The sequence below is a fragment of the Lonchura striata genome, chromosome 5 (assembly GCF_050655825.1).
Source record: "Lonchura striata isolate lonStrDom1 chromosome 5, ASM5065582v1, whole genome shotgun sequence".
NCBI lineage: Eukaryota > Metazoa > Chordata > Aves > Passeriformes > Estrildidae > Lonchura > Lonchura striata.
In genome coordinates this window covers 43786405-43799518 of record NC_140707.1, presented here as the reverse complement: position 1 = coordinate 43799518, position 13114 = coordinate 43786405, and the positions used below count along the sequence as shown (strand labels likewise).

Below are 13114 nucleotides of genomic sequence, written 5' to 3'. Positions count from 1 at the left end.
AGCATTATGTGGAGATACTCAGTATGATTTACTATCTGGTCTTCTGATTCTCTGATCTGGGAAGTTGGAAGCACAGATGAGCTGTCCTCCATTTGTTAATTCATCTGTTACATTGTTTGTTTTATTGCATATTTGTGTATAAGGATTTGAAGATACAGAATTGTCTAATAATTCATTCAAAATGTCTTGAGATAGCTTTAATGCTGGCCTTCAAGATTTATGCTCAGCAAATAATAAGTGTGCAGGTTTATAGTGCCTTTATTTATCAACATTTCTGCTATCAAAATTTGCTGAGCAACTTTTCTAATTAGTTTGGTTCTGTTTTACAATAATTATTAAACAAAAATCTAATGCTGTAAGAGCAGTTCTGCCTCCTTGGTTAAATGCACTTTTGGCCTGTCCTGACTTTCTGGTGAGCACTGATGGCTCACAGAAAGAAAGGATAGCTGCAAAGTAAGAGGCACTCACAGATTATTCAGATATCATCTTGCACTGGCCTCAGGATGGCCTGTTACTTTCAGCCATAAAAGTAAACAATTGTTAATCACCTAGTGGCAACATGGCTTGACCGGCACTTGTGGCTGCCTGGACTTCAGTCTAACAGTACTCAAAGGCTTTTCTCATGTTTTCTGTCACCCAGGATAAGAGGCAGTTTGCAGCCAAGCATTCCTTTGGGAAGGCTGCTGTGAGTTTAACACAATGTTTGAAATAACCTCAGTAACTCCTCTCAACACTGATCCACAGCTTCAAATGTGCAGAATCAAACAATACCAGCCTTGCATCGACAGTCTCTGGGGAGCGAACTAATAGCATAATGTTTTCTAAGGGAAACTGAGTAAGCAAGTACCTCAAGAAACAACATTCCTTGCCTGGATTTAATCAGAAAGTGATGCTTTCAGCAACAATATGTGGATTCGTTCTGCAGTGCAAGCAACCATCTTTGTTCCCTGCTTATTCAAAGAGTACTGCCATTCTTTCAATGGCAAATGCAAGTAACACAACTTAAAATAGAAGCAGCTTTAGTGAACTAGTCCTCAAATTGCATGTTGTAGGATTGGAAGGGTGTTGCTGTTTGAACATTAATGGACTTGCAAAACAATGGACAGTAAAACAATGTGCTAACCCTTAGTTAGGAAAGACAAATATATAGATACCACATCTAATACAGAATAGAATGTTAGACTTTCTCCCCCAGAATGGAAATTTTGAAGCTTCTGAAGAAGATGTAGAAAGTTTTCTTGTATTCTGCCTTTCAGATTTTAGGCGTTTGTGGTTGAGCACTTCTTTTGCTTAGTTACGTCCCTCATCCAGGATTCCTGAAGTCACTTTGATCTGTATTGAAATAGTTAACTAACGTAGAATCCTTGTATTTCCCAGAATATTGCATTTATCTCCAAGTTATCAAACAACATACCTGGAGCACTATTTATTATCTCTTTTAGCCAGATACTGGAACTATCTTCCCAAGTAGCCAAAATGCATTGTTTTCTGAGATGCATACCCAAGTGATCCCCACTAGAGCCAGAAAAAGCCACCAGTGTGTACTCAGAGCCCAGAAGGCCAAGTGCATTGTGGGCTACATTAAAGGGTGGTCAGGCAGTGGAACAGGTTGCCAATAGAGATTTGGATTGCCTGTCTCTGAGAATGTTCATGGTCAGGTTGGATGGGGCCCTGAGCAGCCTGGTCTCAGTTATTGGCACCCCTGCCTACAGCAGGGTGTTGGAACTAGATGACCTTTAAGGTCTCTTCCAACCCAAACCAGTCTATGATTCTCTGAAAAAAACTGTGGCCATTATTTCCATGAAACAATCCAGCAGTATAAGAGTTAAAAATCTCTTTTCTAAAATGTTGATGTGAATATGATGTTAATTTTCAGTACATCACCCCAGTCCTGCAGTGCAGACATAGGGTCACCTTGTAGAGTGTCTTTAGAGCAGAAAACTTTACAATCTGATGTGCAAAGAAAGCATCTACCTGATTTTTGAATATGCTGAGACTGAAAAAAAAAACATGTTGTTTCTTAAGTACACACAACCACTTGAGAGTTGAGCATCTGGAATACTGCTAATAAACAAAACAAAACAACAAAAAAAAAGAGTATATTTTAGTAAATGTTAGAACATGAACCAACAGAAACTGAGAAATTTGAAGTTCACTCAAGGCTCTCTCCTCTTAATGACAAGCTGCCTTGAAGCCAGTATGTGTTTTCTTTCTCACTCACTGCATCAGTCTTCACTTAGAAAGCCTTGATCCTTGTAAATCACTGTAGCCTTAATGTTATTTAATCATAGTTTTTAAAAGTTAATTTCCATGAGAACTGTATTTTTAAAAAAGCCTAACTTGTCACTGAGGATTATAAAAATCCTTTATTTGCCTGGAGAACAGTACTCAGATCTGAATGAAGAAGTGTAAGTGAAGAATGTGTTTCGACAGTTTGTTTATTAAAAATGTATTATGCAGCTAAAAGTTATATTGTATTTATAATATTTTAATGACAGTGACTTGCACAGTTTCTAGTGCGGTCTATTAGTGTGTATTTAAAACTGTGCTATGGAAAATTCTGAAATATTTTAAATGCCCCCTTATGTCCACATAAATATCACTCGATTTGTTTTTGTTTTTCAAAATGCCACAAGCAATTAAAGCATATTATAAGCTTGATTAAATGCTGCTATTTTATTGAAGCTTTAACAGTGTCATTGCAGAGGTAAAAAAATGACTAGTGTAAAAAGAGTTCATTAAGATTTAATCACATCTGAGTGAGGTGTAACTGTAGAGAGGCCTGATATTAGTTTCCATCCACGTTTTCTTCACCTGACAATTCTAACTTCAACATCAACTGCGTATACTATCAGTTTCTGGCATTCATGGAAATTCCTACCTTTCTCAGCCCAAAGAAATTCCCACTTTTGAGTCAAAACCTCCTCGTTAAATGGGAGTCTCACAAAGTATTAGTGGACTTCGACTTTTTCCTTGTCTTCAGTAAAAATAAGACTTCCCCCAACTACTCTGGTAACATCAAAGCTTAAAGCAGATTAGGTTTTACTTGCTTAATTTTACCTTAAGCAGCATGAACTGAGTGCCTGGATCCTTGAGACATGTTATGTTGCCAGCATCTGTGTGTGAGGCATGAAGTACTTGTTCATGCCATGGACAAGTTTCCTGTTATCTTTACAAGTATGTGATCAGAATTTTTTAAGTTTCTTGAACCACATCTGCAAGCAATTTTTTTTTTCCACTTGCTACTGTAGGAAGCCAGTGTTAAGTAGCTTAAGGGAGTTGGGCACAAAAATATTTCAGCCTTATAGATTACAGGTTAAAGATCAGATTTTGAAAGCAAAAATTATCATTGATTTGGTAAGCAAAAAATATCACTTGATTTGCTAAGTACTAGATTTTTTACTCCTTTCAACCAGATTTGGTGAAGTCAAACTAATAAGGTGTTGTGTGTGTGTCACTGGATCACGAAATTGTGTGGAGGATTGGAAAACTGACAGGAATGATAAAACTCCACCACCCACCATTATCTTCAAATTGCATTCAGAGTTTTAAAATGCACTGTCTTAATGCACAAGTACCCGTATTTGATTTTAAAACTCTGTGTAAATGATCGGTATTAAAAAGTGCCTTGTTATAAACAATTCTGAATTAGGACTGCAGTAGCTGTTTAAGGAAGTTTCTTCCTAATCGAAGTACATTTCTGAACAGTGGCTCTTAAATGTTTGCCAAGATATATAATGCTGTGTCATCAGCAGCAGTAAACTGGTCTAGACATAAGGAAGTTGGCTGATTTAGGCCAACTGACCTTATTTGAAAATGTGGTCTGTAGTTGTTGCCTACTAGCCTAGCTCTGCCAAGTTTTAAATTTCTTCCGCTGACACAAATGAGACTTCTACAGTACACTAAATTAAAGCTGAGTATCTCTAAACAGTAAACTTATTATGTATTACTATAGGGGGGGTTAATTATTTTATTTTCAAGTTTTAGTACTACATGTAAAGCCTGTTTACTCACAACTGTGATTCTGAAGAATGACGTTAAATTAATTGACTTAGAATGTAATAATTTATTTGTGAACTTTTGTAATTCCCCTTTCCCAGAAAACAAGTAGTACTGTGCAAATGGTAATGCTCTGGTTTGTTTCATATTTAAAAAGAAAAACAAGGGGAGAAAGCCAGCTTTTTTAGCTGGCATTGAAAAGGGAGGGACTAGAATGCAGTCCTTAAAAGACACATTCAGGTGTGACCTTCATAATTAGAATTACCAGCCAGGTAATTTTATATCATTTTAATGTTATATTAATATTTGGCTGAATCCATTTGATAAAATATTTGTTAAAATACATGCATATTAGAAAAAAAAAATCATATGCCAGCATTTTCGTATGAGAGTCTTCTGGAATTCAAATTATTTACATTATACTGAGATACATATAGAACATCTATAACAAATAGACTAATAATAAATTAAATTAACATATGTATAAAAATAATTCCAAGTTCTTTTACATTTCTGTTCAGTATCAAGCAGTGTGTTAAAATACATTTTTCATAAATGCATTTTTCATAAAACCACATGCAAGGATTTGTGATCGTGAAAAAATCACCTCACAACAGCCACATGTCTAGGCAAATCCTTAGAAGCTGGTGTGGACCTCACACAGACATTCCAGAAGAAAAGACATTACTAGAAAGTTTTTCTTGAAGTGAAGTAGAATATGTGTGAGCCTACTAGGCCACTTTGATAAATAAATAAAAGCTTTTTTTTCTGTTCTAGCACAAAACTGGTTCAACTGGAGGGCAAGCTAAACCCTAATTCATATTTTACTTAGTTGTTTTCTTTCCCTTTTTTTTCGCTTTTTTTTTAAGTCGTCCCTTAGTTTGTTGTTTTTGCTAAAGTTTTTTCGTAAGACAAAGAGCCATTTAGCTTTGGGTTATCTGAATTTTGCCTTCTGGCTTTACAGTATATATCTGTGAAACTCCTTTCCAAGACAAAACTCAGTGTCCCAGGATTATCAGTGTACTACTTTAGCTATGGATTTCTTTCAAAATTTATGTGATTAAACCAATACAGAGTTCCTCTGAACAATCTGAAATTAGTGCAGACCTGACTTACTTAGAGCAAGTAGCATTGTCAGATGCAAGTTTTACCTAAAGAACTTGTTGAGACTGCAACTATATTTAGCTATACTCAGACTGAATTTTTCTATCTCAGATGGTTCAGTTGATTCTTTGAAAGACACCATGTGCTGCTTTTAGTACTTAGACTAAATTTAGTAAACTATATCAAGCCTAAATTAGGCTTTATATATATATATATATATATGTATATATATATATGTATTTTTTTTTTAATTTAGTTATCTATATCAAGCCTAAATTAGGCTTGATATATATAACTAAATTAAAAAAAAAAAAAAAGGCTAATTTAGGTTTGATATAGGCCTAAAGCAATCCACCAGCTTTTTTAATGCTGCTCTCCTCTTGCCATGCCTTGGTGCCAGAAGCCTGTGTGCCTCGCTTTTGGCACTGCTGGTACTCACATCCCAAGTGCAGCTGAGTTGGCTTTGGCAGACTTGTAGTCAGTCACAGCTTCTGATGTCAGAACTGGACATTGAGTGAACTGGGATTTATATTATAGTAGCTACCTATCTATTGGTTGATTTTAAGTAAATGATGCAACCTCTGTGGATGATTTTCACTTACTATGTTTATTATGTTCTTGCATCTGTATTTCCTCTTTATTCTATTTTACTGCATGGAATCAACCAATCCTTAGTTACTTGCATTTCTTTTCAGCTTTAAAAAGAAACTCCTAATAAAAGTAAAGTTCTAAAAGCAGTACTTCTGCTGGAATAGCTAAAATTACAGTTTCATATAACTTTTGGACACATTCCTTCACACCTAAGAACTAAAGATGGCGTCAAGAAATACAAGCATATTTTCAGGGATTTATACAATTTTTCTAAGCAGGAAGAAAATCCATAGGAGTTCAACAGTTTGTTACATTCTAAGGTTGATTTTCAATTTAAGCCTAAACTTTCTCCAGTGGTCTTTCATATGAAATAAGATAACCTGGCCTAGCTTGTATCTGTACAGTTTTATAACCAATTGGTACATTCAAAGATTTTCTATGTTCCTCAGAGCTACTTAATGTCTCCCCTTTCCCTAGCAATACCAAGTATGCATTCTGTCATTTTAGTTCATTCTCCTGTGTAAACCACAGTCAGTCACTTAACTTGTTCACTGTTACAACTGATGCAAGAAATCAATTTGTCGCTTTACTTTGTAATTCACAGCACTGACTTTCATTCCTCAGGGTGTCATATCTCCACTTGTGAAGGAGTCAAATTAAAAAGTATGGTTCTTACTTTTAGGTTACATTTCACTATCTCACCCCCTTACACAAAAAGGTTAAGTGTCTTTTCAAATTAAGGCAGCAGTAATTAACCAGTGGTGTTGTTTGTGGTTTGCCAACTCTGGGCGTTAATGAGAGAGAAATTAGCACTTAGCAGCAGGAGTTCCTGATAGTCAGTGGCAAATGCTTAATGGGCCAACAAGTTTATTTTAGTCTTAAGTACTGCACTTAAGTGCAGTAAACAAAAGTATGGCTGGGTTTTTATGTGATCATACACGTGAGCTTTATGATATAGAGCTATAATAGAATGAATGACACAACAGAGTTGAAAAAGTGCAATCTAAACAGCACAGGGCAGTTTTACTGTAACACCACAATCAGAAGCAGGATTGATGGATATTTTCTTGCCGAAGATGTCCTGCCATTAACAGTCTGCAGATGTTCTTGTACATAATTTTATCATCAAATTTTCTATTTCTGAACATAATTTTAAGCCCTCAAAATTGTGCTTGAGCTGAGGTGATTTGCTCACAAGACATAAATTAGCCTTTTGAGGTGTCTTGAAATAGTAATTTTATTTAAAATTACAGTTTCAAAAAATAAATAAACAAATTACTTAAGCACAGTGCCACATGCATTTTATGGTGGATGGGGGGGGATTCAGTCTGCCACACAGCGAAATGAGCCCTTCAGAACTTGGGTGAGCAGCTGCTCATTAGCATCAGGATTTTACCTGACACGTGTGCTCGTAATGAGTAACTACTTGCATACATTTCATACCTTCTGCCTTGCACAAAATAGCCCATTAGAAATGTAAGGTCTGCTCCCTGTCTTCTGGGGATTTTGCTTTTAATATAATTTTGGTTAGTACGTAAGTACATTCCCACCTGATTACCCATTTCTGTATTTGCTTGATGTGGGAACAGATAAGTCATCTGTGAGGGAACAAAAGCGGGGACCCTTGCTGGATCAGCACACTGCTGATCTGTCTGTCACCAGAGGCTGTGAGCACCAGTGCTTGGCCTCGCTTGCCTTGGCCCCTCACTCCTGCTTGGGTCTCCAGGCTTGTGGGTGCCGTAAGGTTCTGCACACTTTGGCCCCACAGGAGCCTAAGCAATGGACAATGGAAAGAAGTCCGTGGAAGCTGAAGTTGTTGGTCGACCAGACAAAATTAGGAACTGGGTACAGGCAGCATCGTCTTCATATTAACCACTTTTTAGTCTGTACTGTATTGCCAGACATGTCAGAATACGTTACCTAGTACAACCAGATGGGTCAGAGTTTTAACCTTTCAACTTTCTAATATCACCTTTCAGTTGCAAAAGCATATTTGCCAGTGTGACTTCATCTATGCTGAGGGTAATTTACTCTGCCACTGAACTGTGGCCACTTGGGAGGTTGAAGAGTAGTAGCCATAGACCAAAATGTTACAATGCTCTGCAGCAGTTTTAGGCAAAAGAGTACCACATCTAATTGAAACTGCAGGAGGAAGCCACAGGGGTTGCTTCTTCCTTTGATGCCTATTCCATTACATGAGCACATCAAATAGAGTTTTCTCTGCATTGCTGGAAGGAAACCACCCTCACAAAGCCAGTCTGGCACTACCCATAGCTTTGAGTGCTTGTATTGTCTGCTCAGTGGACATTTAGGTTGCCGTGCCTTCCATCAGCACATGTGAATTAAAATTAAATGTTAACAAAAATTGGCAACCATATTGGTTGAATCCTGAGTACAACTCTGCATATAAACCATTACATGACATTCTATTGAACTTTTTCTTGTACAGACGGTACCTAACAGCTCATCCTGCACTGTTGGTTTTGGCAAGTTCACTACAGCATATAATAAATCAAGGAAAGAAAAAGCTTTTTGGCCTAATGTTGTACAGACTGCTGTAATGTTAGACTACAGAAAGCAGTTCTGTTTTTAGACATCCTTTTACTAACCCAGCATTCATAATTTATGATTCCACTGTAAAATTCCTGCAACACTACACCAGAAGTAGTGCTGCCCTTTAATTAAGTGCTCTCAGTAGGAAAAACGTGAAACTGATGTGCAAAACATATCGCAGTACACGGTGATTGATAGTGATTACTTCTTTATGAACCCAGCCTGAAGGTCTGAACTTCCTGATGGGTAAAATAGTCCATGGGGCTACTTCCTGAGATAGCCTAGTGGGGATCAGTCAGAGTTAGCAATATCTGAGGAATTCCTGAGGCACATTTCAGAGCCATTACAACACAAACTTTCTGTCTCTTCTGAATTGTGCTTTATGTTAATAATTACCTGAATAATAGCTCATTGTAGAGATTATATTTTAAAGATTCATTGTTATCTCCATGGTATTATAATTTGAATGAACTGGGACATGTGTAAAACCTGGTACCTTTAATGTCTACACACACAAATCTAAAAGAGCAGGGTGCATGTCAAAAGAGGTTTCTCTGTGTATCATGGTTACTGAATGTTACTTAGTATTTAGTGCACGGGTATATTTACTGATGTGTGCAGAAGATTCAAAATAAACTGAACTCTGATGTGGATTCTGTGAGTCTCTAAATATCATTTTTATTCATAGAATCAGGTAATATTGACATCAATCAATTGCACATTCAAAATTTGAAAATTAAATGGAGGTTAAATACTCCCTCCAATTTTGCAGTGAAGATTTGTGTTGGAATCACAGAGGTGGGAAATTGAAATTCTTCTAACACAGTTACATAGTTCATTTTTCTTTTTTGTGTGATAGATTTGGCCCTGGATTAGTCATCTACTGGTACGGGTTTATTGAAGAGCTGGACTGCCATCGTGAACGTGGTATCCTGCTAAAAGACTGCTTCCCTACTGACATTGTGACTCTGCGCCACAGCATGGCTCAGCGCTGATGTTGGAGGAAGAGGTAAATCCGGAAGCAATTTTACTTTCCTGCAGTGTAAACTAATGGCAGCATCTGCCCTGAACTTCAGCTGAACTCCTGCTGCCTGCCCTTATGCTACTGCTGCTTTACACAAACATATCAAGAGTTTCTGTTTTGCTTCAGTCCTCTGTTGTGATCAGCCAAAAAAGACAGACACAACCCACTCATTATCAGCAGTTCTGTCTCTGTCAAACAGCAAGTTTCGAAATACTCATAATCTTCCTTCCGGATGGCTTCTTCAAGCATTCTAACAAAGACAAAAATGCAGAGGCTGAAAGGTGGAGCTTTCAGTTCTTATCCCTGTTACAGAGTCACCTATAAAATTAAGTGTTTTTTATGAATTCATTATGTGCTAGTGATGTGACTAAAACACCTACCATGATGTGGAGGTTTGGTGAAGACTGTTTTGGAGCTTAAAACAATATCATGCAAAGCTGGTAAACCCCAAGTCGTAAGAGAGGATCATGGCTGTTACAGTAAATAGCCAGGTTTTGAGATAGTAATTGGTGTATGTGTTTTGTCACTATCTGATTTTTAAAATCAACAATGGAATCCCAAGTTAACAGTTAAAAAATAGGAGATTTTTAAACCAGGGGTGAAAGCAAAGAACACAGCTTTTCTTTTATGTATTTTGTGTTATTTTTGTTTTTATATTTTATGTATTTATGTGTTTTATGTTATGTATTTATGTACACCCCTGTGAAATTTGGGGGTAGTGTGAGGGAGACTTAGTAAGTATTTTAATGACTCAAAAATAACTCATGTTTTGTCTTTTCCTCACCCCTGGAGAATCTGTACCTAGGAATTTTTCTCTTAAATGACTAAGGAATGAATCTCTCTTTACCCCTACAGGTACTGTAGCAAATTTCTGGCACACAGAGGTCCAAAAGAACAATGTGCAGGAGCTTTCTATGTGAATTATTTCTGAAGGAGTTTACCATCCTGGTGTTCAAGAAGGGGAATTTAAAAAAAAAGGTACAACAGTGCTTCATACTGGATCAGTTCCACAAGACAAATAAAGCACACAAATGGACAGAAGTTCCTGCGTACTTGTTTTCTTGTAAGAGCCTTATTTTTCTCTTGCTAGAACCACCAGGATCAGCAGTTCTTTGAGGTGGGTGTTAGCCCTTTGTGAAGTTTTGAGTTCAGTCTCCTTTTTGCATCCGCATAGCCACTCAGAGGAGCAAGATTGGGTCTCAGGTTTGTTCTCTCAGACGTTTCTTAATGACAGCAGCTTATTGGGCTTGACACTCCATGCTAACTAATACTCAGGAAAGGACAAAATATATTAAAATGTCAGTGAGAGATTTGCATGTATGCTCATCATGTTCAGATGTTCTGAGAAGAAGAGCTATGAATTCAGCTGTAGAAATAAAGGTCTGATAACAGTCTCCCTAAAGCACAAGATGATGATCTTTTCCAGAAAGGAAGGGTCTCTAAAACATTACAATGCATCTTTATCACCTTTTTTTTAGTTTAAGTGTGCCTGTATGTTTTCAAAACTCATGTGCAGACGTTTTACAATCTTGCCTTGAGTGGAAAGGATATTATTCCTATTCAGGAGTTTTTCAGCTGTAGTTTTCAAATGCATACATAGTATTTTTATTTTTAATTTTTAGTTTTCACCTTAACACTTTGTGGTAAGTTTTAGACAGGAGTTTATCAATTTGACAAATCTTTCCTTTTCAAGAAAGAAATGTCTTTAATCATCTAGTACTCTGTCCCTTGCTTCAGAGATAAACTAGAACAGCTCCACGGAGTTATTGTTGTATAGAGATATTTTCCTGTGTTTGAATGTGTTTTAGTGAAGAGATTTGTATTTAAAAAATATTCAAGCACCTGTAACTCATTTGCATTCAACTATTTAAGGTATTGTGCTGAGCTTATTTTACCTGACCAGCTGTGAGGTATCTGCCCATACAGATACACAGAAGCATCTGTGAATGTACCTGCCTGATGCTACACGCAGAAGCTACATTTAGGCTGTTACCCCCCCTAGGACTTTTAACTATGGTTTAGGTTAGTGGAATGTGTAAAATCAACAAGAGAATAAAAAAGAAGGAATAACTGAACATTATCGTAGAAGAAAATTCAGAAGTAATGGTTGTCTGAGTGAAATGGGTTTTAAAGGCAAACGGTATTTGTTTTAGCTACTGCATATGCTTTCTGTTGTACGAAATCATTTAAGTCAATTTTTACATGATACACTAATGCTGCTTTTTCTTTTTGAATAAATTAAATTTATCTGCACAGATGTTGAAAATTCTGCTAACCTTCATCAAACCTTTGCTTTATTTGTTTTTACATTAAACAAATTTATGTGGAGACACACAGATAAATCAGTTTAGGCTTATATTTGTGTATTTATTCCTCTACCTAATGCTGTGACATAACAGGTTGAAAAGCGGTACAGCTATATTTAATCAGAGCTTTGTACTCATCCTCATATACTGCCCACTTAAAGGATCTGTATTAGAATGAGGATGAAATTAACCACAAAAGTCTGTTTACTGTACCAATTTCATTGCATGCTATCAAAAAAGCTTTGCCACTACAAAAACTATGCTGTGTCACTATTTTAAATGCTGAAAGTAAAGCATAAAAAAAAAGAACTGTTTTGTTATTATTACTTGTATACTGAAAAAAAAAAACCTTTATTTGGCTATTTTCTCTGTTTATCAGATGTAAACATCAACTTTAATATTAAAGAGAAAGGCACTGCTGTTTGTTTGTGGGTTTTTCTTGGTCTGTTTTTCTTAACGTTGTGGCCATTAGAATCTTAACATTAAAACCAAATTCAGTTTTATGGAGTATTCTGTAGAGTGTGCTAATGAATTATGCCAAGCCAGAAAACAGAAGTGAACATAAAACTGAATGATGTTCTCACTGGCATATATAGACTTGCAAGCATCTGCTCTTACAACCACTGTTATAAGGCCTGTTCTGAGCTTTAGGAATTGATATAATTGTATTGAGCAGGGAAGCAAAACTTCCTTGTAAAGGAGGAACACAATGGTGGGTCGCACACTCTTAATATATGAAGAAAACAGAGGTTTTACCATTCCTATATTCTGGGGCACATTATTAGTATGAGTTTAATAATCTTTCCCTAAAGACAACTCAGAGAGAAAAAGCTTTTGTCTAAAGCTGAAGAAAAGGGACCAAATGTCTTATTGTGCCTACTTCATTACATTAATATTACTTTTAATAAACATTGTTAAACATTAATAGTTAATAAACATTAATAAATATTAATCAACATTAATAAAAGTAATAGTTTTCTTCCTGTTCTGTTGTATATGTTCATTCAAAAAGTCATTCTTTCCTTGTATTGGCTTTTGGATTTCTCCACCCTCTAGACTACTACAAAAGACTGTGAATACCTCTTTCCATTTTCCAATCCTCCCCTTTTAATTTTCCATCTTATTTTAATCATTTCACTTTTATTTATTCAATATATTTCCATTTGCTCATGTGTCCTGTTTGAAGAGCTTTCTACCATGTTTTCTACCACCTGCTTCTGTTTCTGTTACTACCTCTGAAGAGTGCTGGTTCCATTTCTGTATACATTTGAAATGACCAACAACGTAAAGCAATTTTCCTCTTACTCTAATTTAAATAGCAGCTCTGGATTCCAGGGAGACTGTCCTCAAAATTTCAACATAGCTTTGTAAAGGGGAAGCGTTGTGATGCTCTTCATACTCTTGGTATCAAATACAGGTCATTTTTGCAGGCTAGGAGTATTCACCAAACAGAGTGCACTTAGTGCAGAATAATCACTCACTCCTCAATTGCTAGTACAGTTGTACAAAGGACTAAGTTAGTGCCTCTGTGCTACTA

General features: G+C 36.4%; 1 protein-coding gene across 8 annotated transcripts in view; it reads left to right on the top strand.

The window, feature by feature from the left end:
• The window catches only part of CDIN1 (CDAN1 interacting nuclease 1), a 121328-nt gene extending 109332 nt beyond the window's left edge, over nt 1-11996 (top strand). For 6 of the 8 annotated variants that reach the window (XR_014955599.1, XM_085580406.1, XM_085580403.1 and 3 more), the window contains 2 exons: nt 9107-9256; nt 10127-11996. Coding sequence is in view for 5 of the 8 variants with exons in the window: in XM_085580406.1 (XP_085436532.1) it covers nt 9107-9242 (136 nt within the window). In the remaining 3 variants the exon portion in view is untranslated. Of the gene's footprint in view, nt 1-9106; nt 9257-10126 lie in introns of those variants that run through there. The other 2 variants (XR_014955600.1, XR_014955598.1) reach the window with 2 other exon arrangements.
• The last annotated feature ends 1118 nt before the right edge of the window (nt 11997-13114 follow it).